Genomic DNA, 26,591 nt, shown 5'->3' with positions numbered 1-26,591 from the left:
GGTTCAATCCCTACTTACCTACCAAATAAAAAAATGCCCATTTTACTTTAAAAAAATAAAAATAAAAAATAGAGCGCCAGTGAACTGCATGGGTTTAGATTAAACTACAATAATAATATCATATGAGTGGGTTGCTTCTCACATGCTTCGCGTAATATCAGGGCTTCTAATGTCATTCTCCAAAAAAAAAAAACATGCTATTTTGGGTGATGGTCCCTCTTGATGTTTGGTTGCCTTTTGCCTAGCATCCTCAAGGATGTTCGAGTACAAAAATGCTTTTTTGGTAACTTTCATGGTGCTTGGTAGCCAATTTAGCACCACAATCTCTAGAGATTACTTGTCAAGATTCAAATCTAATTAATGCATGTCTGGTGATGTTGTACCCATGTTCCCTACTTGTACCTACAAAAAAGGAAAAATTCGTCTAGTAGAATCTCTCTCTCTCTCTCTCTCTCTATATATATATATATATATATATATATATATATATATATATATATATATATATATATATATATATATATATATGAGAGAAAGAGAATAAAGTATGTGCAGCATGCACAGATAACACAAATAAACTTATCTGTGCATGGCTCACAAACCATAGGGGACGCCACATTTTTTGGGGGATCCAAAGCATTCATTTGGAACGCTCTTCCATGGATAGGGTGTGTACCAAAAATCAGCCATATAGGATCATCCTAACCCTGCCATTTGTGGAGGGAAATAATGGGCAGAAACAGTGTCTGTCCATTTCCCTATCCACCTTTGATTGGGTTAGGATGATCCTATAGGGCTGATTTTTGGTACACCGCCGTCTTCCAAATGAATGCTTTGGATCCCCACAAAAATGTGCAACCCCCTCCCCCCCCCACAATGGTTTGTGAGCCATGCACATATAACTTATCTGTGCAGCTGGACATACTTTATTTTCTTATATATATATATATATATATATATATATAGAGAGAGAGAGAGAGAGAGAGAGAGAGAGAGAGAGAGAAAACGGTTCCTACACATGTGTGTAGAGAATTTCTCTGAACATTAGAAACCTCGTCAACACCTTACAACTTCAGCTGTTAGATCGAATTGATCTACACCATACCAGCTTTCATCGTTTTGGGTTTGAAAATTTGGGCACGAAATGAAACGATGCCCAAAACTGAAAACAGAGCTTCTCTCGCTGGAGTAAAACTCCAAACGAAATCGAAGTTTCGGGTTACATCTTCCACAGTAAGGGTTTCTCCACCTCTTTCTCTTTTTTTTTTCTTTTTGTTGTACTTTGAAGCTTCAATTTTGGGGAAAACCTGGTTTCAAACCCTTTGAAACCCATGTGTAGGAACCGTTTTTGAGTTTTGAGAGAAGCTCTGTTTTCAGTTTTGGGTTTGAAACCTGGTTTTGAAAATTTTTGATGAAACAAAAAGAATAAAAATTGAACAGGTTTTCAAACCTGGTTTGAAACCCATGTGTAGGAACCGTTTCAAAACCTGGTTTCAAACCGTTTCAAAACCTGTTCAATTTTTATACAGCCGTTAGATCGATTATTCATCTTCCTGGGTTTCAAAACCTGGTTTTGTAAGACCTAAAATCTGGTTTTTATACACATAAAAACCATTTTTATGCACATAAAAATTGGTTTTTATAACACTTAAAAAGGGTTAGGGTTTGTTAGCTTCGATAAACAAGGAAACAAAAACTCCATTAAAAAGGGTTAGGCTTTTTCTTCTGCAATATACATCCCCCTTTTCTCTCTTCTCCAGTCTGAAATACCTCTCCTCATTTTCTATCTTCTCCGTTGGATTTTTGAAATTACGTTTGGGTTTTTATAGTTTTAGGTTATTGGTGTTTTTTTTTTTCTTCTTACACCATACCTTATCCCTTTCTCTCCACTTGAGAAACTAATTTATCATAAAAAAAAGAAGAAAATCATGGTTTCCATTAGCATAAAACCACCTGTGTGCAGATTGTGTGGGATGAAAAAAAAAAACTGTCATGGCTTCATCTACTTTAAAAAATGGCTAACAAATTTTTTTTTGAGGAATAGAAAAAGTCTGTCATGGTTTCATGGTTTCATCTACTTGTAAATTTGTGTGGTTGAGTTTTCCAGGTTTTAGCATCTTCAATCCAGGTTTTAGCTATTTGTGGCTGCAAAAGCTATTTTGGGGTTTATATTTTTCACCTAAACTGGATTTTGTACTCTAAAAATCTGGATTGAAGAGGCTAAAAACTGGATTTTTGCACCTAAACTTGGTTTCATTTTTGCTAAGTAGATATCTTTTATTTTCTTACAGAGAATACCATTTTTTCTTACTGGCTATCTCATTGAAATAATTTATAACTTTGATTCTTAACTTTGATTTGCAGAGACAAAAAACAAAGTCATGTCTTCATCGAGCAACAATAATGGGAGGTTCCGTGGGTTCAGAATACCCCCCATAAAATGTGAGTGTGGGTTTAAAGCAACTTTGAAGATTGCTGAGACTGATAGGAAAGATAACCGAGGCTGGGTTTTCTACTCGTGCGCATTCAATGTAAGTTTAGATTGATTATGTTTGATTAGGTTTGTAGTATATTTTAAGTTTCTAACTTTCCTAAAACACACAGGATGGTACGAAGTGGAACTGCAAATTTTTCCACTGGGTAGACGAAGTCGTAGACGCTTATGAAACTTGGGGTCGTAGGGAATCCAACAACCATATGGAAGGATGGGAGATTGAGTTACATGAAATGAAGGAGTTGATGGAACACACGAAGGATGAACTACAAAGAATGAAGTTTTTGATGGAACTCAATATGGATGAGATGAAGTTGTTGATGGAACAAAATAGGGATGAGGTAGCCCAAATGAAGGTCTTGATGGAACGCGGGAATGGAAATGCGTTGGTTAAAGTACTTGGAATTGTTGGGTTTTTTTTTTGTATATCTCCAAGACTTAGAACATGTAGTTAATGTGATAGTGTGGACTCCGATCTGGGGTGTCAACAGATAGGTACTTGGAATTTTGGGGTTCTTTAGTGTTGAAGGTATTGTGATGTAATGTTGAATGGGTGATGTACTTCAAGTGACCTTTTTCATATATGAATGGTGAATGTTTGAATGTGATAGGTACTTCAAACCAGTTGGAAATTTTTGACCAATACTTGAGCATTTTCTTAGAATATGACACTATTCCAGATCTATAAGAGCAAAGCTCGAGAATTCCAATAGATATAAATTCTGCTGAGAACAACATGAATAGTGCCAGCCACTTTAAGTCTACATATCATGTATTAGATCATTCGGCTCCTTTTGCAACATTTACCCAGCACTTCTAAGACTTCAACAACATTTCAATAGTGAAATGGTCTGGCTTGCAAATAGGTAAGACAAATCCACAAGCAGCTGCAAGTGCACAAATTAGGACACGTGTTTCCTTTCTTCTATAGAGATGATTTCCAAACAGAAGTGATGTGGACAATAATATTCCAACAAAACACCTTACTCTTTAGATATTTCCATGCATGAGTGGAGGTTTCACTAACAGAGCAAGTGTCACTTACGTTTTGGCAACAGAGATAGTAAATAAACCATTGTTTGTGAGCTGTAAATACACTGGTTGTCAAATGTAATTGAACCAAACATGCAGAAATTCGTTCCAACAATCTAAGAAATGGCCTAGTGTTGATTTACAGCAGATGATTCAATTTTTGGGAAAATTCTTTCAAACTCTGCAAGATTTTCACATGTTCTTTTGGAATCTTGACACAAAATAGGGAAATCCTCCATGAAATGGCCCAAATCACCACACTGTTTACATTCACCAAATGTTTACATTGAAAATCCTAAAAATTGGGTACAATTGCATACATAATTTATAAAAAAACCACTGTAGTTGAACAGTTGTATGGAATAACTTCCCAATTGTAGGTTCCAAACACTAGTTGTATGGATTAACATCGCACTTGACGAAATAACTTCCAAATAGCAGGTGAACAAAAAAAATCATTTGCACCAAAGCTTCGGTGACCAATTTCCGACCTCTTCTACTGACCTGCATCAAATGCATGATTAAAATTCATCAGTGGTACACAAAAATTTATTATGATTGTTTCAATAAATCTATTACAAGTAGATTTGATTGTAAACACTTACCTAGTGCACTCCAACGGTGGTCCTCCTCGCCAACTCTAACCTCTTTCTCTATAACCTTCGTTGTTGTCATCTATAAGAGAAACATATTATAAACCTTCCAATTTGGAAAAAATTATTACAAACACATTGAGATTTAAAAACATACCTCTTCCTCGGGTATGTTTTTGCACGTGGACGCATAATGGCCTTTTTCTCCACATTTTTTGCACGTCCTTTGCTGCTTGGGTTGAGATTGAGAGGCCTCCACTGGAGATTTAAACCTTGTAGCATTTTTTGGCCGACCCTTGGTTCTCACAACTTGAGGGTCGCGAATACGTATCTCGGGGGTCTCGAGAGGATAGTTAGATTGTACCTGACTGCCACTACTTTCCAAGACAATCTCCTTGTCTTTCTTTGCTTGTTCGCATTCCGCCACCCACACATTTAAGTCTTCTTCCATCTTCTTCAAAATACTCTTCTTTCTCGGGTGTTCATCTAGTACTTTATGAACCCTTGTTGTAATGAAGTTACTTCGTCACTATCTCCTATGCTTGTAGATGCCAAACTATTCACTTGATATCTCGCCCCAATTGTCCACCTATTTAAGAGATATCGCTCGGGAATAGAACCTAAACGCCTCATATCCATTTTGCGAAGTATGTGTCTGCATAGAATCCCTGCGGTCTCAAACATCGCACACTCACATGTAGCATTAACACTTTCTGATACATCATATATAACCTTGTAACTCTTCCACTCCTCCTCATTACGCATTCTTACCTTGTATTCAGTGACGTTCCCATTCTCACTCTCCTTGTCCTCCCAACAATCAATACTCGTTAGAAATTGAAGTTGGAACAAGTCAAAAAAATTTATAGTATAACACTTTGCAGCATCTGCTTCCAATGTGCTCTTTGTCTTCAATACTGCATGTGATGATTTAGTCCTCCAATCCTCTTCAGCTTCTTTTTTTCGCCGATCTACAAGTGCCTTTTCATATTGTACCATAAATTCTTCTAAAGTGGTACTTTGGTTAACAAATCCATCGAAGAAAGCATTAATGCTTTCGCTTCGTGCACTTGAAGTCATTCCAGCTGTGAATGTGTCTCTAAAATAAGCAGGAACCCAGTGCATTCGTAAATCCCACATCTTACATAACCAATGTCTTTCATGTAAAGTATATTTCTCCACCAAAGCTCCCCATTCCTTCTCACTGTTGGCTTTATGTTTCCTATAAAACCAATGGTTATATTCCTTATAAAACTGAGTAGTTGCATCTCGCATGTCTGGAACATGCTCAACTAGATGCCTACTAATGTGCCAAGAGCAAAAGCGATGACGTGTATTTGGAAAAACACGCCTAATTGCGTTTCTCATCGCCCCATCCATATCAGTTATTATACACCCTGGAGCTTTGTCAAACATGCATTTTAACCACTGTCGAAACAACCAAGTGATTGTCTCCTCCGTCTCATCTGCTAGGAGGGCACAACCAAAAAGTGTAGACTGTCTGTGGTGGTTTACGCCGGTAAATGGTGCAAACGGCATCCTATACATATTCGTCTTATAAGTGACGTCAACAATAATTACGTCGCTAAAGGTTAGGTATGCCTCTCTGGCTCTCGAATCCGCCCAAAACATCGATCTCAGGTTTTCATCAACATCTATCTCCATGGCAAACTCAAAATTCGGATCTTCCGCTCGTTTCTGTTGGAATTGATTAGCTACTGTGGCAGCTTCTCGTCCCATGTTGTTAGCCCTCTGTGCTCTCAAATGAGATGACACCTGATCTGGTGTGAGAGCACTAGGTGAACCATCGTTTGAAGCGTTAACTGCCCTTGCAATGCCAGTAGGACCAAACCCATCACTGTGCATTTTATCCATCAAGTTCTTACATAAGGCTTTCTTATGTAATGTATTATGTGAATGGTGCAACCGTGTCTTCAATGGAGATGTAAGATCATGGCAATGTTCCTCCACAAAAATTCTAACTTCCCACTTCTTCTCTTTTGTCAAATTGATCTCCATCTTTGCCTCACAACCCTCTCTTGTTTCACGACGCCGCTTGACATCCTTCCCAATCCGTCTCTTATCATTAGGATTTCTCGATCCCTCTTTATCACATACATAACTCTTATAGGTTCACCTGTTTTTATAGACCTATTAGTCCTGCCTTTTCGAATTCCAAAACCTGTAGTCAACGCATATGAGTTATAGAATGCATAGGCATTTTCACAATTATCAAAAAGCTGGCCTTCAAAAAGTTTGCTAGCTAAAACACTCCCCGCATCATCATTATTAGGTGTTTCTGAGGTACCAGTACCGGCCTCGTCATTATCAACCCAATCTAGAGGAACCGCAAGTTCCTCTTCATCACCCATCTCTAATCTATTTCCCTCATCAACACATAACCTATCAGCTTGCGACAATGTATCACCAACCATAATTAATCTATTTTCATCAACCTCTACAATAGAGAGCTCCAACGGATCCATTTCCTATTACACAGGAAAAAACAAAACCAAAACACAGAATAAAGGGCTTTAGTTTGTTAACAAAACACAAAAAAACAAAACAAAACACTAAATTTAAATGGATTTGACTCAGAAATCAGGTTCCTCATTAACAAGTTCAACTGTGAAACTCAATAGGAGGTTGGCATGTTTACACCACTCAAATTTAAATCTATCATGCTTGAGGTTTATCTTGACATTGGATTTTTCTTGTATTATTTTCTTAGGGGAACTTTTGTCTATCTCTATGTGCTATTAATAGCTTTTACAGAAACTAAATGCACCCATATTGGGGGCTGTTACCTTGATGTCTCCTGGAACTCGATGGTGGGTGATCATATTCTTTTCTTTTTCCATGTAAAATAGATGATGGTAATACTTATAGACATTAAAATGTGAGCTGCAATCACAGTAATATTGTTTAGACTTTGAAAATGTCAAGACTGAAATTGGCATTTTTTTTTTCCACAAATGGCATGTTTGGGAAACCAGATTTTTTTTCCATGGAATATTACTTTAGGGGCGAGGGCGGGGGCGTGGGGTGTTGGGGGGAATCTTTCATGGTTGCCAAACATGGCGTAGATGATAGCTGTAATCCCGTATTTTGATAATGCCACTCCTTTTTTTAAGCTTCCTCTTCAACCGGATGTGTCCCAAAAGGTTATGATGATCTTTTGAAACGGTTTGAAACCAGGTTTTGAAACGGTTCCTACACATGGGTTTCAAACCGTTTCAAACCAGGTTTGAAAACCTGTTCAATTTTTATTCTTTTTGTTCCATCAAAAATTTTCAAAACCAGGTTTCAAACCCAAAACTGAAAACAGAGCTTCTCTCAAAACTCAAAAACGGTTCCTACACATGGGTTTCAAAGGGTTTGAAACCAGGTTTTCCCTAAAATCGAAGCTTCAAAGTACAACAAAAAGAAAAAAAGAAGAGAAAGAGGTGGAGAAACCCTTACCGTGGAAGATGTAACCCGAAACTTCAATTTCGTTTGGAGTTTTACTCCAGCGAGAGAAGCTCTGTTCTGAAACCAGCGAGAGAAGCTCTGTTTTCAGTTTTGGGCATCGTTTCATTTCGTGCCCAAATTTTCAAACCCAAAACGATGAAAGCCGGTATGGTGTAGATCAATTCGATCTAACGGCTGAAGTTATAAGGTGCTGACGAGGTTTCTAATGTTTAGAGAAATTCTCTACACACATGTGTAGGAACCGTTTTCTCATATATATATATATATATATATATATATATATATATATATATATGAGGAAAGTGTTGGTGAGCTTAAGCTCATCAAACTTTTGGTGCGCTTAAGCTCCCCAATCACATGGGTCCCACATTTTCTGTGGTGATCCAAACCATTAATTTGCAAGGCCTTATCCTAGATAGGGTGTGTACCAAAAATCAGCTCCATAGGATCATCCTAACCCCTCCATTTGTGGAGGACAAAAATGGGCAGATTTGTGGACAAAGAATGTCTGTTCATTTTGACCTCCACAAATGGATGGGTTAGGATGATCCTATGGTAGCTGATTTTTGGTACACACCCCATCTATGCAAGGGCCTTTCAAATGAATGCTTTGGATCATCCTAACAAAGTGGGCCCCCATGTGATTGGGCGCTTAAGCTCACCATAAGTTTGGTGAGCTTAAGCTCACCAACACTTTCCTCTCTCTCTCTCTATATATATATATATATGAGAGAGAGAGAGAGAGAGAGAACGGTTCCTACACATATGTGTAGATAAGTTATCTACACACTAGCTTAAAATACAGTGGGGGCCACATTATTTGGGTGATCCAAACCATTCATTTTTAAGGCCCTCACATAGATAGGGTGTCCACAAAAAATAAGATCCATAGGATCATCCTAACCATTCGAAGTGTGGAGGCAAAAAATGGACTAATTTGTGAAGGTTTAAAGACATCCATTTTACCTCCACAAATCGTAGGGTTGGGATGATCCTATGGATCTGATTTTTCGTAAACACCCTATCTATGTGAGGACCTTTAAAATGGATGGCTTGGATCACCCAAACAATGTGGGCCCCCACTGTATTTTAAACTAGTGTGTAGAGAACTCTCTACACATATGTGTAGGAACCGTTTTCTCATATATATATATATATATATATATATATATATATATATATATAGAGAGAGAGAGAGAGAGAGAGAGAGAACATTTCCTACACACTTGTGTAGGTAAGTTACTTACACACTACCTTAAAATACAGTGGGGGCCCACATTGTTTGGGTGATCCAAACAATTCATTTGAATGGTCCTCACATAGATAGGGTGTCCACAAAAAATCAAATCTATAGGATCATCCCAACCCTACGATTTTTGGAGGTAAAATGGACGTGTATAAACCTTCACAAATTAGTCCATTTTTTGCCTCCATAGTTTGAATGGTTAGGATGATCCTATGGATCTAATTTTTTGTGGACATCCTATCTATGTGAGGACCATTCAAATGAATGGTTTGGATCACCCAAACAATATGGGCCCCCACTGTATTTTAACTTACCTACACAAGTGTGTAGGTAACTTACCTACACAAGTGTGTAGAAAATGTTCTCTCTCATATATATATATATATATATATATATATATATTGGTAATGGCACCCCCTCCCATTAATCTTACGAGATTGGCAACCAAACACTACTTAGTAGATCAAACATTATAAATGGTGGTGATTGTCTCTTCCCTATTGACTACTTGAACCATGAAGCTACAAGGTATAAATCTGCATCCAAACATAGCCGTATTTGGAAGCACAAAAGCTAGGATAGTTTAGGGGTATTGCTTTGCATTGGGGTGCTACATCATAAAATCTCTTCTTTGGTCGCCAATGTAGCTTTGAAATTCTTAGAGACCACACAAGTTTTATAGGTAATTATTGCATGTCTGGTGACATGACATTCATGTCCCCTCCATACCTACGGAGCCAAATTTCTCAAAAAAGGTGGAATTTGGCTTGGAGAATTTTGCCTTTTCTATTTCTCTCTTTCCTCTCTCTCTTTTCTTTATGTACTGATAATGACACCCTCTCTCACTAGTCTATGAGGTTGCAACCAAACCCTGCTTATCACTATTCTACGAGGTAAATTATAGGTAAATCAAATGTTTGTCTTCTTCATATTGATTGCTAATACAACTAATCTACAATGTGACTGCCTGCAGCCAAGCAGAGCCTTATGTACAATCCAAAAGGACTATAGTTATCAAGCGCCCCGAGAAAAGAAACATACGTGGACCCTTGGGAAAACAAGAATGGGACCTTACTATGGTTAGGGTAGTAGACCTGGCAAAAAGTGACCCAGACCCGCGGGTCGACCCGGCCCGCCAGTATTTACGGGTCCGGGTCACTAAATTAGTGACCCATTGAAATTTGACCCGGCATGTACGAGTCCGGTCAAAACTGGGCCGGGCCGGGTGGACTTGCGGGTGCATGTAAAAATCCAAATGATCGAGATTTTATATGGTGTAAGCCCTTATAGTCCTGTGTTTTTCCAGAAATTACTGTACAGACCACATCGTTGGATGATCTAAACCGTCCACGTGATGGAACACAATGTAAATAGGTTGTGCCCAAAAAATCATTTCCATAGGATGATCGTAGCCCTCCGATTTATAGAGGTTTCCATAAATAATATTATGCAATTCCTCCGTAGATGAGAGGGCTAGGATCATCCTATAGATGTTTTCATTTTTTAGGCACAACCTATTTACGTTATGGCCCAACACATGGACGGTTTGGATCATCCTATTATATTGTGGTAATAAAAACAGCAAAAAAAAAAAAAAACGGGTGATTCGTAGGTCCATCCGGCCCGTATCGCACGGGTGGGTCCGGGTTCACCAAATTGTGACTCGTAAAATTCCAGGTCATTTATAACCCGACCCGTACCACACGGATCCATATGGGTTGGGTGATACCCGGCCTACCCGTTCGTTTGCCAGGTCCCTCCAATCCACGTCCCGTATTTGCATAGGGCACTAAAAAACAAGTGCGCATCGAATCATTGCTCTCTTGTTTACTCTTAATCTCTATCGAGCGAGAAAAAAGAAGAAGAAAATCAGAACAGAATGAGTGGGAAGAAGGTAGCAGACTTAGCCGTGAAGGCGAGCAAAGGCATAGATTGGGATGGAATGGCAAAAATGCTCGTCTCCGAAGAGGCTCGCAAGGAGTTCTCTACTCTCCGCCGAGCCTTTGACGAAGTAAACACCGCCCTCCAAACCAAGTTTAGTCAGGTTCGGAATCTTTCTATCATTTTTTCTATGATTGTCCTGGATCTATTTTTACTTCTACATCTTTTGTTTTCTTTCGTTTATCGTGGTAGATGTTTTCGATCTAGGGTTTTTATGTTAAAGGAAATTAGTGTTTCGATTGGGTGATTTCAATCTAGGGTTTTTATGTTAGAGGAAATTACGGTTTCGATTGGGTGGATTTTTCAATCTGGGGTTTTTATGTTAGAGGAAATTAGGGTTTCGATTTGGTGGATTTTTCAATCTAGGGTTTTTATGGTGGAGGAAATTAGGTTTCGATTGGGTGGATTTTCTAATCTAGGGTTTTTATGTAGAGGAAATTAGGGTTTCGATTGGGTGGATTTTTCAATCTAGGGTTTTTATGTTAGAGGAAATTAGGGTTTCGATTGGGTGGATTTTTCAATCTGGGGTTTTTATGTTAGAGGAAATTAGGGTTTCAATTGGGTGGATTTTTCAATCTAGGGTTTTTATGGTGGAGGAAATTAGGTTTCGATTGGGTGGATTTTTCAATCTAGGGTTTTTATGTTAGAGGAAATTAGGGTTTCGATTGGGTGGATTTTTTAATCTAGGGTTTTTATGTAGAGGAAATTAGGGTTTCGATTGGGTGGATTTTTCAATCTAGGGTTTTTATGTTAGAGGAAATTAGGGTTTCGATTGTGTGGATTTTCAATCTAGGGTTTTTATGTTAGAGGAAATTAGGGTTTCGATTGGGTGGAGATTCCAAATTTAGGGTTTTGTTTTGATAGAAGAGAATGGATAAATTTTAGATCGAGGTTGGGTGAAATTTTGAAAGATGATTATTACTTTGGATTTACTGGATGCTGTTTTTAATCTAGGGTTTCGATTGGGTGGAGATTCTGAATTTAGGGTTTCGTGTTGATAGAAATAAATAAATAGATGTAAGATCGAGGTTGGATGACAGTTTGAAATACGATTATTACTTTTGATTTACTTATAGTTTTGAATGATTGATATTACGCATTCTCACGCGACTCAGACCCACATGTCGTGTCTGAGGATGGAATCGATAGACCACGCCCGGAAAACTGACAACTGAGACTATGTTTGATCCGATTACAATTAGCTCTGATCGAATGCGAATTGTGTCTATCTTGGTACCTGCACTGCATTCAAAAAGCTTTGCAAGCTGATGCCAATGTGTTTTCCCCCATGTCAAACAACTTCGACTTTGTATTGATTTCATTAAGTCCTGTCGGCATATAATTGTTTGGGCCATCTGCTTAGATCCCATTTCAGATTGTTGCTTTTCAAGTATGACGTCTCCTAGATAATTCATCTGCTATGTGTACTTTGCTTCTGTTTTTCTGTTTGTATTGGGACTGTTCGTCCCATTGCCTTATTCTAATAAAAATTTGCCTTACAAGAAAAAGAAAAAAAACTTGAAGCTAGGCTTCATTCATTCCCTTCTATATTAAGAGTCAGCTTTCTTTTCATTTATATTCTTTATTTCCTAACATAATTGTGCCTTACCATAACTTTAGAATTGTAAGGCATCGATTCATCATGTTAATACTAATTTGTCTTATATTGTAAACTGTAATTTTTTTTGAATGGTTATTGTAAACTGTAATTTATGTAACCAATATTGTTTTGTGACTTTTGTCCCATATATTGTGTTATATGGGTGTATATGCTTACATATGTCTGTATATGGTATATATTGTTACTATAGTTCTGTTCAGTTGCATATACATGCGTACATAATATCTGTATGATGGCATTTACGTGGACCTGGTTTAGCCTTTTAGAATCATTTCAAACAACTTCATTTTGTTTTCTAGGCCCATGATTCTGTGCATGCCTTTACAGCGATAGGATTATATTTTTGGAATCGAGAAACAATATTAAATGGTTTATAGCTCCATCCGTATGTTTTCTTTTTATGAGTCTTTCATGTAATTTTTCAATGGTGACTTGGATCTGTGCATGAATGTTTGGAATGAAACAAGGGTTATGGAGACTCTTGTTTTTTGAGAGCTTGTAGGTCATGCAAATCTGCATATGGGATTTTCCATTCCATCAAAATTTCTGAATGAACACCATGTTGAGCAAATGAGGTAATTAGTCTACCTACAAAATTCACCATCCTGGTTTCTTTTACGCTATGTTTGTCATATCGAAGAAATGGGATTATGGTGGTGATTGTTGTTTGGATCACTGCGTGGGAAGTTGAATTCCTTTGTTATTAATAATTTTAAATCCTTTTTAATTATTGCCTTTTCTTTTTTCATGCAGGAACCCGAACCTATAGACTGGGAATATTATAGAAAAGGAATTGGCTCTCGCCTGGTGGATATGTATAAAGAGGCTTATGAGAGTATGTACCATGTCTTAGTGTTTACAAAGTTTCGTGAACATTGAAAAGAAGTACTTTATTCTAGGGGTGCGTATTCGGTTATAACCGAACCGAAAAAACCAAAATCGTGAAACCGAAATTATTTCGGTTATCCAAAATTGGAACCGAAACCAAAACCGAACTGAACCGAAACCGAATAAAAATTTTGGTTGTTCGGTTAGTTCGGGTAAAACCTAATTGAACAACCTAACCACAACACAGCAATTTTCCTAAGCAAAAGACCAAATTGAGAGAGAGAGAGAGAGAGAGAGAGAGAGAGAGAGAGAGAGAGAGAGAGAGAGAGAGAGAGATGGTGGAGGTGGAGGTGGAGGATCTGAGAGAGATGACTAGCCTCTTCTTCTCTTTCTTCTTAACTAAATCGAGTGAGAGAGAGCATGAGAAACCCCCTTCTAGTCCCCCCCTCCCCTTTTTTTATACTGTTCAAACCCTAAAGATCTCCTCCTCAAAACCCCATATGGATTTAATGTCTTGTAATGCCGATTCTTTGCCAAACACTGCATCAAGAAGATTGGATACAAATACTTGTGCTATTTCGGCCATATCTTCTCCTCATGTAAAGAAGAAAATCCCAAGAACAAACCAGATGTTTGTGTATAGTGTAAATAAAGAAAATAAACTTTAATCAAAGCTCCTGCAACAAAAGTTTAGGTATTCTCAAAGGAAGTGATATTTCCACTTCCTTTAAGTATTTTCACGTTTTTTTGCTAACAAAAGAGGTGGAGATATCATTTTCCCATAAATTGAAAAGTAATGGACAGTTAATCAGTCATTAATGTGATGTAACTCCTTGTAGCACTTTTGACTATCACATGCTGCCAGTCAATGATTTTTCAACTATGCATTAAAGGCTGGAAATTATATGTTCGCCCCTTTTTCTACTTGGTAGTTGGTACAACCCCTTTAGTGTAAAGAAATAATAATATTAAATACATTAGAGGGGCTGTTTGAGTTAAAAACGAGGCTAGTGTATTACTTCTACTGAGTCTTCATGATGTGAATCCACCTGGCACAACTTCCTGTACTCTCTTTACCTTTCCTAAGAAGGAATAGGACTATAGAACTTTGGTGTTCGGTAAAACCAAAATAATTATTGGGAAAACCGAAACCGAAACCGAAACCGAAAACCAGATTTTGTAAAATGTGAAAACCAAAACCGAACCGACTAACCTGATGACCGAACTATTTCGGTCCGGTCGGTTAATTCGGTTTTAATCGAATAATGCTCACCCCTACTTTATTCTATGTTACATGGTTTCATCTAAATGGGTGATGTACCTGTGTCAGATCCCAATACTTTAGAATTCATTGTGACACTATTAGATCTCTTACATTTATCTTTTCTATATACTACTAGAACAATTTTACGATCATCACATGTTTTGAGTTTTATCTATTTTTTTATATGTAAATAAAACATTATATTTACTTAACCTACTAAAAGTCTTAATATTTTACATATTATAACTAGGGATTTCCTAGGGACCATTGGCTCACTTTTCAACAAATTTTGTCTTATTCATTTAATTCATATGAGGTGCTGCTCTCATACAAGATCTGGCCGCGAAATGCCTTTCTGCAATGGTCCCTAGCAATTCCCTTATAACTGTATTATCATGTAAAAGAATAACATTAGAATTAATTAAAATATATTGGTGAATCCATGAATCCTTTTATATGAGGTTTGCTGAATCTGACACTCAGTATCCATGTCAGATTCTAACACTCGTGCCCATACTCATGCAGCATATACTTCACTTTAATTTTACGTATCCATGAACTATTATGATTTCGTGTTTTTCTTTTGTTATATTCTAATTTCATCACTTATCAAGGCTTTAGATTTTCTAAGGAGCTCCCCCTATCATCTCTATTTGAATTTTTTTTTGTTCTAATCTCTAGTGATGGGGACCATCCTACGGCACATATTCTAATTTTAAGTGTCCTTTGGGTGTCTTTGAAGTCCATTAAGTTAATAAGAGGGGTATCATAGTCTTTTCCCACCAATATCACTCGGTTTCTTTAAGATGTATGTGTTTAAAATAAGGCCTACGTGTTTATTACGAAAATCTTAAAGTGAAATGGCATTTAAGTCATTTGTAATTAATTAATTAATTAGGTTGTTAATTGACCACAAGGGTTTTTTTAAAAATAAAATAAAATAAAGACGTCAGATTACAGACAAGGGGCTTACATTGCAACATTAAGGGAGTCCTTGTATTTGTGGGACTTTAAGTCGCTTCCATGATGAGTTAGGAGGCCTAGTGGGTTTGAAGAATCGTAGTTTACTTGTAGTAGGAAAAGTCCATGTAATAGTTTTATTTAATGAGTTAGTAGTTTAATTATAATAAAAATCCTAATTACCTAAGAGTTGTTCTCTCTCTCTCTCTCTCTCTCTCTCTCTCTCTCTCTCTCTCTCTCTCTCTCTCGCGTGCGCCCTGTTTTCCTTTCTTCCTCCCTTTACCAACCGATTCCTAGTCAATTATTGTCTATGATTTGGCCGACACTTTGAATTTATTGCCGACTCACGTGTCTTGTCGTGTCCGACATGACACCCGTGTCCACACGTGTCGACACTCCTTTGGACACTTTTACTTGTATTGTTGGAAGTGTTAGACTTAATGTGGGTGGGTGGACATGTTTTTGTACCGTGTCAAGTGTGACATTCTGTTTTTTTATTGAATATTGTGTTTACCTCTTTTAGACAACTCGTATCCATGTTAAAACTGGACACAGAGATCCATATCCACATATCACGATTACATATACTTTCTATTTTAGCCGTGTCCCCGTTTCTAAAGCTTGGGGGTTTGCCGCGTCAGACACTCCGTGTCCGTGTCGACACGCGACACTCGTGTCCGTGTCCACAAATCATAGATTATTGTTGAAGTAGCTTCTGTGATGAATGCGTGTCTGTATTAAGTTATCTATTTTTATAGGAATTAACGCTTGTATTAAAGCACTTTTGAAGCATGCCCTATCTAAAGGTTAGAGACATCTCAACCAAAAGACAAAGAATATCCTTGCATGGGTGAAGGAGGGTGTGCCACCTCAACTTGGATGAAACTCTTAAAAATCCAATTCTCACCTATAAATGTAGGTAGTTTTCTCCATAGTTGTCGGAGCGGGAAGCAAGAGATTTACAGAAGAAAAAATATGGGAAGCGAAAAGCTCTAGTGAAAGTTAATTTAAAAAAAAAGAAGAAAAAAGCTTTAAAGAAAGTAATGAGAAAATGTGGGGGAAGCGTTATTGAAAGTCAACATGAAGCATGCAATAAGCCTCATTGGAAGCGAACATGGAGATTTTTGAATTGCGTGATATATATCCTTTGGGGCAGGATTGGATGAAGGAAATTCAAAAAGTTGTTTTAGAAGGAACTTTTTGATTTTCACCAAGGATCACCCAAAATGACATTCTTTCACTCCTCTATTCCCGAATACCCAAAATGACATTCTTTCACTCTTTCTCTATTCACGAATTACCGAATCTTGATTTTACCATTCGTTCCGAGACGGAGGATGACCTAGTGTTCATGACACACGTCTATTATCTTTGACCTTTACCTCTGCTTCTGTTTTTTGTTTTTTGTGAACTTTCGTTCGGCTTTCGAAGAGATCGGAATGTGCACTATTTTTATGAGGTAGTAGTTGCCTGAAGTAGAAATGATTTACTATTTCGATCTTACTCTTGAAATTCAACATGAAGCATGTCATAAGCCTCATTGGAGGTGAACAAGAACTACATAGAAGGAGTATGGTCGTTTTAAGTTAGGGAGGATGGATTAATATAGGTATGGATTACCAGTAGAAATGAAGCACTTTGCGACAAATTAGAATTCCAAGCTTTAGGAATATACAGTTTCACATGTTTTATTCATTTATATTTAATGTTAAATTTATGGACAAAGATCCACATAATTAATGTAAAGTTTCACTATTTTTATGGGGATACTCATGCAGCATAGATGACCGTTTAGGAATATCATATAGCTTTCATCGTTCCACCTGCCTTTATTTTAGATCTATCTGCCGCTAATAGTTTTTTTAACCTTTCATTTGTTGTCATATTAACATTTAACTTCTGGATAACAGGCGTAGAGATCCCCAAGTTTGTAGACACTGTGACGCCTCAATACAAACCCAAGTTTGATGAGCTGGTGAGAACTTGTGTGATGTGATACTCTCAATTTCTTAGGTTTTTCTTATTCTCCCCCATTATCTCTTGGGGAGCTCCAGACAACCCTTTTCTTTTTTCTTTTAAGCTGGCAAGTCACCTGTTCGAAGGGATTTGAATTGAGTTGAGCACTACTGTTTTCATAAACAATGTGGGGGTTTTCCTTGCTTTTATTGCTATGTGGGGTGTCGGTAGGTAACAGTTGCTTTTAATGTTTCCTTTACTGGATTTATGCAAAAAAATGCTATCTGAATTGCAGTTGGTAGAGTTAAAAGAAGCAGAAGAGAAATCTCTGAAGGAATCTGAGAGGTTGCAGAAAGAAATCGCTGAAGTTCAAGAGATGAAGGTCAGGAAAAATAAGAGCTAAATACTCATGTTTTTGACCCTTTCATGTTGTTCAATAGTCTGTCCTCTGAAAAAGTAGTTCATCTTGACAGAAAAAGATCAGCACTATGACCGCAAATGAGTACTTCGAGAAGCATCCAGAGCTGAAGAAGAAATTTGACGACGAAATCAGGAATGATTATTGGGGCTATTGATTCTACCAAAATAACTTGGTGAACTCCTGGTTATAGACCAGAGACCAAACTGCTCTAGACGATTTTTAATTCATCCTTGTTTCCTTGCATTTCCAAATAAAAGTAAACATCGTGTACTCTGGATTGCCTTGGTATTGTGGAGAAATTTTAACATCTCAATTTTACTGACGATATCCAGGTTGAGACCCTTCACCCCTTTGTTCGGTGTGGTGTTTTACTAAAAGCTAGTTAGTGTTTGGCTTCCTTGCTTCCAGTCACATGTCATTTCTAGCGGACGCATGTGTTTATAATGAGACTGTTGATCTAGTGGACACTTGTGTTTAAAATGAGACTGTTGATCTGGTAGACCAACATGATGTTAGTTATATGGTTCTGGCCCCACACCGAATGGGCTTCCCTCCCTTTGTCCTGCTTTGGGTTCTTTCGAATCAATGGTTAGCTACCCTTAGGTAGGGGGTAGGGGTTCAACTCGGGTCGATTTTTGGGACTTCAGGTTGGTCTTTTACAGTAAAATTGAGTTGGGTTCGGGTTGATTCAATTTCAGTTTTTAGCAAAAGCTCAACCTGACCCAACTCAAGTTGCACATGGTCTGGCTTGAACCCTAAACAAGGCTTAATAGATCAACAGGCTAGGACCATCCGGTCACGATGAGGCAAAAAAGGTAACGGACGGAATTAGCATCTGTAGGTTGGATTGATGGATACGAGCATGTGCACATCAACAAGCCAATCTTAGACCCTGTTTTTGAAAGTTGGGGGCTTCAAATTCCCACGGAAGCCGGTGTAGACTTTGGTAGGAAGCTAGATGCTGGCTTTTGAAATTCCATGTCCTAAAAAATTGGCTTTTAAAGAATCAACCCACTTCACAACGTTTTAATGCTTGTTTAAATATCCAATTTAAAAACTGATGAATACATTTCTGTATTAAGGGCTTGGGTAAATGATCTGTGTCTCCTTTTGCACCAAGTTCGATGACCCACATAGTGGCACAATACTTAAAAAAGTCATATGGCGAAGGCCTCAGCTACTGCCAGTATGTATATTGCTGATACGGTGGAGCTGGGTCTAAACTGGTTGCAGAAACTGAAATCAGAGCCCACTGGTTCTTAAAGAAAGTTAGTCTCCGTGCAGAGTGATCTTCCAACACAACACTAGAAAAAAAAAAAAACAGAACCCCTTTTCGGCACGGCTGCATAATCCAATACAAAATCATAAAGAAAGTCAGTTTTAAGTTCCACAGCTAGGTTCACAGATTCTGTTAACACAAGCTGATTGATGAGATTGACGCAGTTGATACAATGGCAACACTGCAAGAGTTATGGTATAGAGAACGTAAAAGCAAATATCGTAAGCAATAAATGAATTCTGCCAATACCCATCTTCCTACTCAATTCATTGGCCTTCCACTCTCTCACACATAGAAAAGAACTGCCATGAAACCCTTTAGGGAAGACCCAATAATCGCACAGCATTGGCAAGCACAGTGGTTACCAAACAAAGAAGAATGAAACCATGGTTCTCTAAGTCAGAACTCAGATGTAGGAGCTACCATGATAACCCACTCAACAATTGAACTAACAGAAATACATAAGATGCTAATGTACACGTGTTGACATCAAACGACGCTTCAGAGTTTGCATCAAACAAAATTCTGATAGCTAAGCAGCAACAGGGCTTCTGATTCTACAGTGGTGTCGAAGATGTAAATTTGTGGCAGGATAGGCCTCACTAACTTTAGAAAGAAAGATAGGCCCACAGGCTAGAAAAAGGACGGTATGGCCCTCAAATTCAAGAGTATGAGCTAGTCAATGGATGGGCATCAAAATTTAACTTTTTGATTGACAAACTCACTGAATTTCGTCATACGTAGCATTGCCTTCCTCTTGCTGCTCTTCTCCTTGATGAAGGGAACTGCATTGAAATCACCTCCCTGCCACCACAGAATACTTTCCCATACCCTGGTTTGAACAGCTCCTTCCAAGGATCTCTCTCCGACTGCGGTTAGTGGGGCCATACAACGTAGGCAGCTTTCACCTGAAGTTAGAATGCTTAGAGATAAGGGTGATTATCATATTGTGTTGGAAACCTCTTGATGGATAATTAGATGGGTTTCTTTATTTTAGAACTTAATGGTGCCAAGCGAAAGTGCACAACCCCGCCAAGGGACATTTGAATTCAATACATGTGAAACCAGTTGACTCAACATGGCCGGATCAAACTAACAAAAAAGGCTTTTGATTTTGTGACGCTTAACCAAAACTAGGATTGAGCCTCTAGCTCAATGATCAAGACTTTGTACTTCAACCCAGAGGTCATAGGTTTAATCCTGCTTAACTACCATGGAAAAAAAGAAGTGTCGAGCTACATTTGGAGTACTCACAAGCAAAGAAGACAATATAGTACAAATGCTAGGCTGGCGAGTAATTCTATTCCAACCAATGCTATAGTCATGGATTTATGGATTGTAACTAAGATCTTTTCAGCCTGACCTCCCTTGACTCTTTGGATTGAAGGCGACGACTCTCATTACGATCCAATGCAAATGTATCCCCTCGCTAGTAATCCCTCTAAATTCCAGGAGTTGGATCATCTCCATTCTATCTTTGAGAAGTGCAACAGCACTCACATGCATTGTGTGGACAACTCATGCATCGATATATTGGCAAAGTCATGGACATAAATGAAACAATTCTTTGAACAACATTAATTGTAACAATTGTTTGGAAAAGCATACTTCATGATTTTTTTTTGAAATAGCATACTTCATGATACATAGGACTCTCCTCCAAACTCAACTGTGATGGTTGGCAATGAAAAGGTTCTACTTCTATGGTGGTGACTGTCGAGCTAAATTTGAAGTAATAAAAAAAACAAAGAAGGCAATAGAGCGTAAATACTGACTGGGTGAATACTTCTAGCTCAACCAATGCTTAAGCCCTGAGCTTTTGTCCTAGAACTAAGAACCTTTTTGCTCAGCCCTTTCACTCGAATTGAAGGTGATTCTCTTTCTATGGTCCAAAAAAGAATCTCCTCGTCAGCAATCTCTCACTACATTCCAAGAGATGAGCCATCTCATTCTTCCCTTTGAGATTTCCAACATTACTCGTACGCATTGTGAAGGCAACGAATGCATTCACAAGCAAACCACGGAGTAAGCTGTAACAATTCAATGACTTGGCATTAATATGCTCCAGATCTCATTTTGGTTTCGCCCCTCTTTTGGATGGTACTTGCATTGTTTTTCTATTTTAGTAAATTTACACTCACTAATTCAAAACAATACGAAGGTTATACAGCCATTATTTGCATATTTTAAAAATATATTAAATAATTTCCTCTGCACTTAACAATGTAATGATTGAAATGCCTATTAAAAATTACAAAGTGTATAAGAGGGGAAATGGTGTAAGGATTATCTAGGATATAGGCAGAATACTGTATAATATGCATCAAACACAATTTATAGGCACGGTGAAAGAAATGCCTAATTTATCCCCCAAATAGTTGAGTGTTGTACACAAATATCCAAGTCAAATATGTACCAAGATATGCTATGGAACTAATTTTGAATTTTCAAGTTAGGTTTCGATCTAAAACAACCCCATCATCTACCACTCTTAATACAAATGAAAAAGATGATTTAAGATAGATGTGATGAGAAAAGAAGTCTGGTGCATTGACAGAGAAAACTATGAGGAATGAAAACTGCATTCCTTTGGTATAAAGAATCAGACCACAATGTACATACAAGCTACAACATCAAGAGAACGGTCAGAGACGTTTAGAAATTACAATACAGAGAATAAACACTATTAATGTGCAACAGTATTTATGAAGAAATTAGATTAGATCCTATATTGACAGATGAAGTACCTCGGACTCTATTATCCTGTGTGATTATTCCAAATGTTTCCATTGTTTCTCGAATCATAATGCCAGTCACTCCAATCAAGGCAGCTGTTTTACATTCAACAACTGCAAAGACAAGAAAGTAAGTGTCCATTCATTACAGACATGATAGGAAGAGATAAATTATATTATTCCTTAGTGGTCCCACATTTTTCTACTTAAAAAAGTTGGAAATGGGAATTGCAAATCATAAATGCCACATGCAAATCGGATATATTACATAAAAGAATAGCACCATGTTAGTCCGAAGTGTGAAGGCATTGGGCCAACTGGTGTGCCCTGAAACATTAGAACTAAATAGGATTACAAAGACATTGCCCAAAGCAATTTATAGAATGCGAATGTTGGGCAGACAATTCTAACATATGGCATAGCACAATAAGTGATCCAAATGCGAATATAATTGAATGCACATATTATAAGTTGAACCAAGAAATACAAAACAATAAAAAGTAAATGTGAACAAGTGTTGGGCCACTATATGCCTAGTGAAGAGAAGAAAAAGCGTCCCCAACATCTTTAAGAAGTTCACTTGTATAGTCCTTCCACATTTCATGCATTGGCTCGAACATATCAAAGCTGCAACACAAACGACGGGCAATGTTGAAAGATACAACCATGAAGAAAATGCAAAGAAAAATGATCAGCAAGAGATACAACAAGAATGGAAGGATTGTTTATCATTTGAAGTATACCCATGTAAACTACCATAAACGAGATCTATGACTCCTAGCCTCATATCTTGGGGATTACAAAATAACGAAAAATTAGAAATGACTGATGCAGGGGGGAATTTTTTTCTTCTTTCTGCACCTGTTTGTTTATTTTGCCGGGCTTGGCACGAAATCAAGAATAAGCTCCACCAAGTATTACCAAGCATTAAATTCAATTATAAGACGCCGAATGTCATCGAGAGGCATATGTTATCAAGAGGTATAACCAGTAGATACCGTAAAACTTACTTATGGAACTCCACAGGTAAATCAAAAGACCCGCATTTCCTATGTTGTCCCAAGGACATGTGCCCTTTAGAGCGCTTAGAGTGGCTCCGTAATCCAGCCCTTGCACGAGCATCCGTTGAAGCACTGCGTCCGTGGACAAGACTATCTAGAAGAAGCCAATTGCCAATTTTTATACTTTTAGATCCTTGTGTATACTTCTGCGGTGAGTCGCCATTTTGGAGAAGCTCGTTTACAATCTTATCAGCTACACACCTCCCTCTTCTACTAGAAAGCTTTTCAATTCCATACAAATCTCATATAAGAAAGTAAAAGTATTGAAGATTTTTTTTTTTGAATGGTAACTATACGAAGACGTTTGAATGCATATCCGGATTCTGATTTGATGTAAGCCTAGATGAAAGCTTGCTCTGTCCTTGTTGTTCTTCTTGTTGCCATTGTTGGTGTTGGGAAGATAGCTTTTTGTTCTTCACTGGTTGGTTTTGTAGGAGTTGGGTCTCAGTGAGAGCGAACCTTCGATTCAAGGCCTCCGAAGTGCGTTTTTTCTGATCCGAAACAACAGGGTTTCCATGGGTAGCCATGTCTGTGGCTCAAGAAGAGAATTCACCTGCTATCTCAGTCCTTTTGCTTGGAACTGCCAAACCAACACTAAAAATAGAGAAACGAATACATTTAAAAAAAATTGCCAAACCCAACACTCTCTTTATACATTAATAAAAGAACATATAAATCAGGAGCGGGATGAACCACCAATACAACTGGCCCACGCATTGTAGTTATTAGGACAGTTAATATCGTTCGCCACCACCATGCCATCAGTGGCTCCTATTACCTTCCCTGAATTTACGTCCCATTTGCTTGATGAATAAAATTTTTCAAGCAGATGAAAACAACAGTTAAAAGTTTTCTCGAGAACACTGAGAAGACCATATTTTAGTCAAGGGTTATGATCATAGACTGGCAACTGGAGAGTGGTTGCCCACTAGGTATCAGGTTGAAGAGCAAAACCTTGACCATTGAGCTAGAGGCTCAATCCCCCTGTTTCCTGTAAATTTTATCGGAGTGCTATGTGATTAGTGGTTATAAATTTTTACTGAATGATTTAGTGGTTATAACTAAGGAGTTTCAACTGTCATCTTATTTTTCCTTTTAGTCGAGAATCCTACTGTTGGTAAATACTAAAACCATGATGTCAAGTCTCATCTTGTCTTCATCATCAATGAAATAGATCAAAAAGCAAAAAGTAAAAAACATTCTGTGGACCAGTGAAACTCTAAAAGCAGAGGTGTTATATCTTAAATTCCCAAGGTTCATTCCCGTGATTAGGATTCAATATCCTTTGACAGTAATTTTGGAAGCTTATCAGTCCATATGCTCAGAAGTAACTCAGATCATCCATAAGCCATAAAGAATTGTCGTTTTCTTTTGATCTTATAAACACTTTTTTTAATGGTGATCTTATAAACACATTAATTTTGTGTCTTGTGTCTTTTTCTTTTGATCGTATAAACACATTGATTTTTCAACCAAAAGAAGACTGTCAATGTATAAACATAGAAAAAGAAGACCAGACGAATGGCCAATCACCAATCCATAAAAGATTGTATCGCCTTTGGGATGGAACTATAACTTTCACGATTAATACAAATCATAGGACTAAGTGTAGATGCCTCCAAGAATAACTCATGTCCTTCTAAGTCATAATTTCCTTATCTAATGTTTAGTCGGACTTTCACTTGCTAACTGTCGGTGATTAGCAAGAACCACATCTTAACATACACCATAGTTGTTACTTCACCTAGGTGACTGCCCCCTAAACATTTGTGTTAGCTAACCCACTTCTGTTAACTACCTTAAGTGACTAACAAGAACCATATCGAATGGATAGATAAAACATACCTATGTAAGGGTTGGAATAGGTCTTTGGATTGATCCTAGCAAATCCACCAAAAACTAACATATGCAATACAGTACTAGAAGTTTGGCAAGTAGAAAACCAATAGGCATGAGACAGGTTTTAGATTGTTGTCATTGGGTTGGGGAATCTCACTTGCCTTCTTTATAATTCAGAATGATCTGTTGAGTTTGCACACAGAAAAAACAAAAATGATACTGAAAACACATGCAGCAAACAAGAAAATAAACAATGGTTACCCTGATTTAAGATGCATGGATGGAGCACTTCTAGTCCAGATTATAACCATCATTATCTGTGCTAATCCAGACTATTTCAGAAAGTAAAAAAAAAACAGATGCAGCCCATTGAAAAATAGATTGGTTTTTCATCCTAAGCTTTATTTCATAACAACACTGGGAAAATAAGAGGTTCCATCAGTAATATTATATAATCCTCAGAAGAGAGTAAAGGAGAAAAAATAAAGTTAAGAAAAAAAGAATGAAGATCATAACTGAACATGAAAGCAGCTAATAAATAAGTTTCACACATAAAATCTGGCAATTAAGTTGGAAAGAACCTTTGGCAAGATTAAATTCCTCAAAGACTACAACCTCAATGGGAAATACTAAGCATATGCCACGAAACCATAATGCTGAGTCATAAAAAGTCAATAAAAAGCAATAATGAACATATTGATGGGCCCAACGATTAATTTGTGTATCGGCCCACACTATAGGATGATCGACCGTCCATTTGATGGGTAAAAGATGATCTTAAGACGGAGATTTGGGAAGGAAAAAACAGGATCTTAAGGAGGAGATTTTGGCCATTGCGATTCTGGATATAGAAAACCGCAAAGGCAAGGTGGAGGGCTCTCTCGGGATTGGATATTTGATATCTCCCTAGGTCCAAACAGCCCTGCCTCTGATTTGAGAGTTGACATTCGTATTCCTTGTTTAACAATATTATCTTGAATAAGTATATGGTAACTGAGTTGGGGACCAGGAAATTTAACTGGGTAGAACTCACCCCTAAAAGAGAGCGGTTAAAGTGAGGGTGTCCATTCCCTTATAACTCATCCCCGTTCATCTCACTTATCCGATGTGGGACTATTTACTTTTGCGTGGAACCCAAACACGAGAGTGGAACCGAACAAATAGCCTCTTCACATCACACCTTAGCCACCATGTTTTTTTTTTTTTTTGGGTGCAACACTGGTCCATATTTTGTGAATTCGGGTTGAGCTTTTACCTTAAAAATGGGAAAGAATCTCTAGGCTCGGTCACGATTAAATTCTCCAAAGACTACTCAATAGGAATTAAGAAGCATATGCCACGAAACCCTAATGCAGAGTCATTGCCCAAATGAAAAAAAAGTCATAAACAACAATAAGGAAAACATATATCAATGTGCCCAAAACACCATCAATCCAAAGAAAAAGAAATGGTAGAAAAAAACATAATAAAAATAAACATACGTTGATGCGAGTTATCAATAGAGAAGAATCAGAGGGTGAGAGATCCTTCATTGATGTTTTCGGGCGAGACATCCTTCTCAGAGAGGAAGTCGATTGCCAAGTTTTACCTCATCAAAAAATAAAAGTTTTCCATCGAGAAAAATCTTTCCTACATTCAGAAAATGTTTTCATTTAAGTATTTTCGTTTTCATTATTTTATTGAAAAAAAAAAATGTCTCCAAATTTGGATGTTTGTTACCTTCAAAGAAAAACGAACGCTTCACTAAATAATTGTATAATGAGGCTGCCGAAATATGTACGCACGAAAGCATCTTGTCGTTTAGCATTTAAAGGGCTTGTTGTAAGCGCTTTTTGAGAACTGTAATTTCC

The 26,591-nt window shown here is 37.6% G+C and overlaps 2 protein-coding genes across 2 annotated transcripts; one reads left to right on the top strand and one right to left on the bottom strand.

Annotated features, from left to right (window-relative positions):
* Positions 1-4,605: 4,605 nt before the first annotated feature.
* LOC143876417 (protein FAR1-RELATED SEQUENCE 5-like) lies at positions 4,606-5,985 on the bottom strand. The gene has a single exon (XM_077378113.1). The coding sequence runs from the start codon at positions 5,983-5,985 to the stop codon at positions 4,606-4,608; it is 1,380 nt and encodes a 459-aa protein (XP_077234228.1).
* Positions 5,986-10,626: 4,641 nt separating this feature from the next.
* Positions 10,627-18,152, top strand: LOC143877904 (ATP synthase subunit d, mitochondrial-like). Its single transcript, XM_077380216.1, has 5 exons — positions 10,627-10,880; positions 13,152-13,233; positions 17,361-17,425; positions 17,702-17,788; positions 17,880-18,152. Exons 1-5 carry the CDS (start codon positions 10,716-10,718, stop codon positions 17,979-17,981), a joined length of 501 nt encoding a protein of 166 aa, XP_077236331.1. The 5' UTR covers positions 10,627-10,715; the 3' UTR covers positions 17,982-18,152.
* The last annotated feature ends 8,439 nt before the right edge of the window (positions 18,153-26,591 follow it).

Source organism: Tasmannia lanceolata, unplaced genomic scaffold (genome assembly GCF_043159265.1).
Source record: "Tasmannia lanceolata isolate RefF3 unplaced genomic scaffold, GAP_Taslan_0.1 ptg000005l, whole genome shotgun sequence".
In the NCBI taxonomy this organism is placed as follows: Eukaryota; Viridiplantae; Streptophyta; class Magnoliopsida; order Canellales; family Winteraceae; genus Tasmannia; species Tasmannia lanceolata.
Note: the sequence above shows the minus strand (reverse complement) of the source record. Positions and strands in the feature narration are given on the sequence as shown.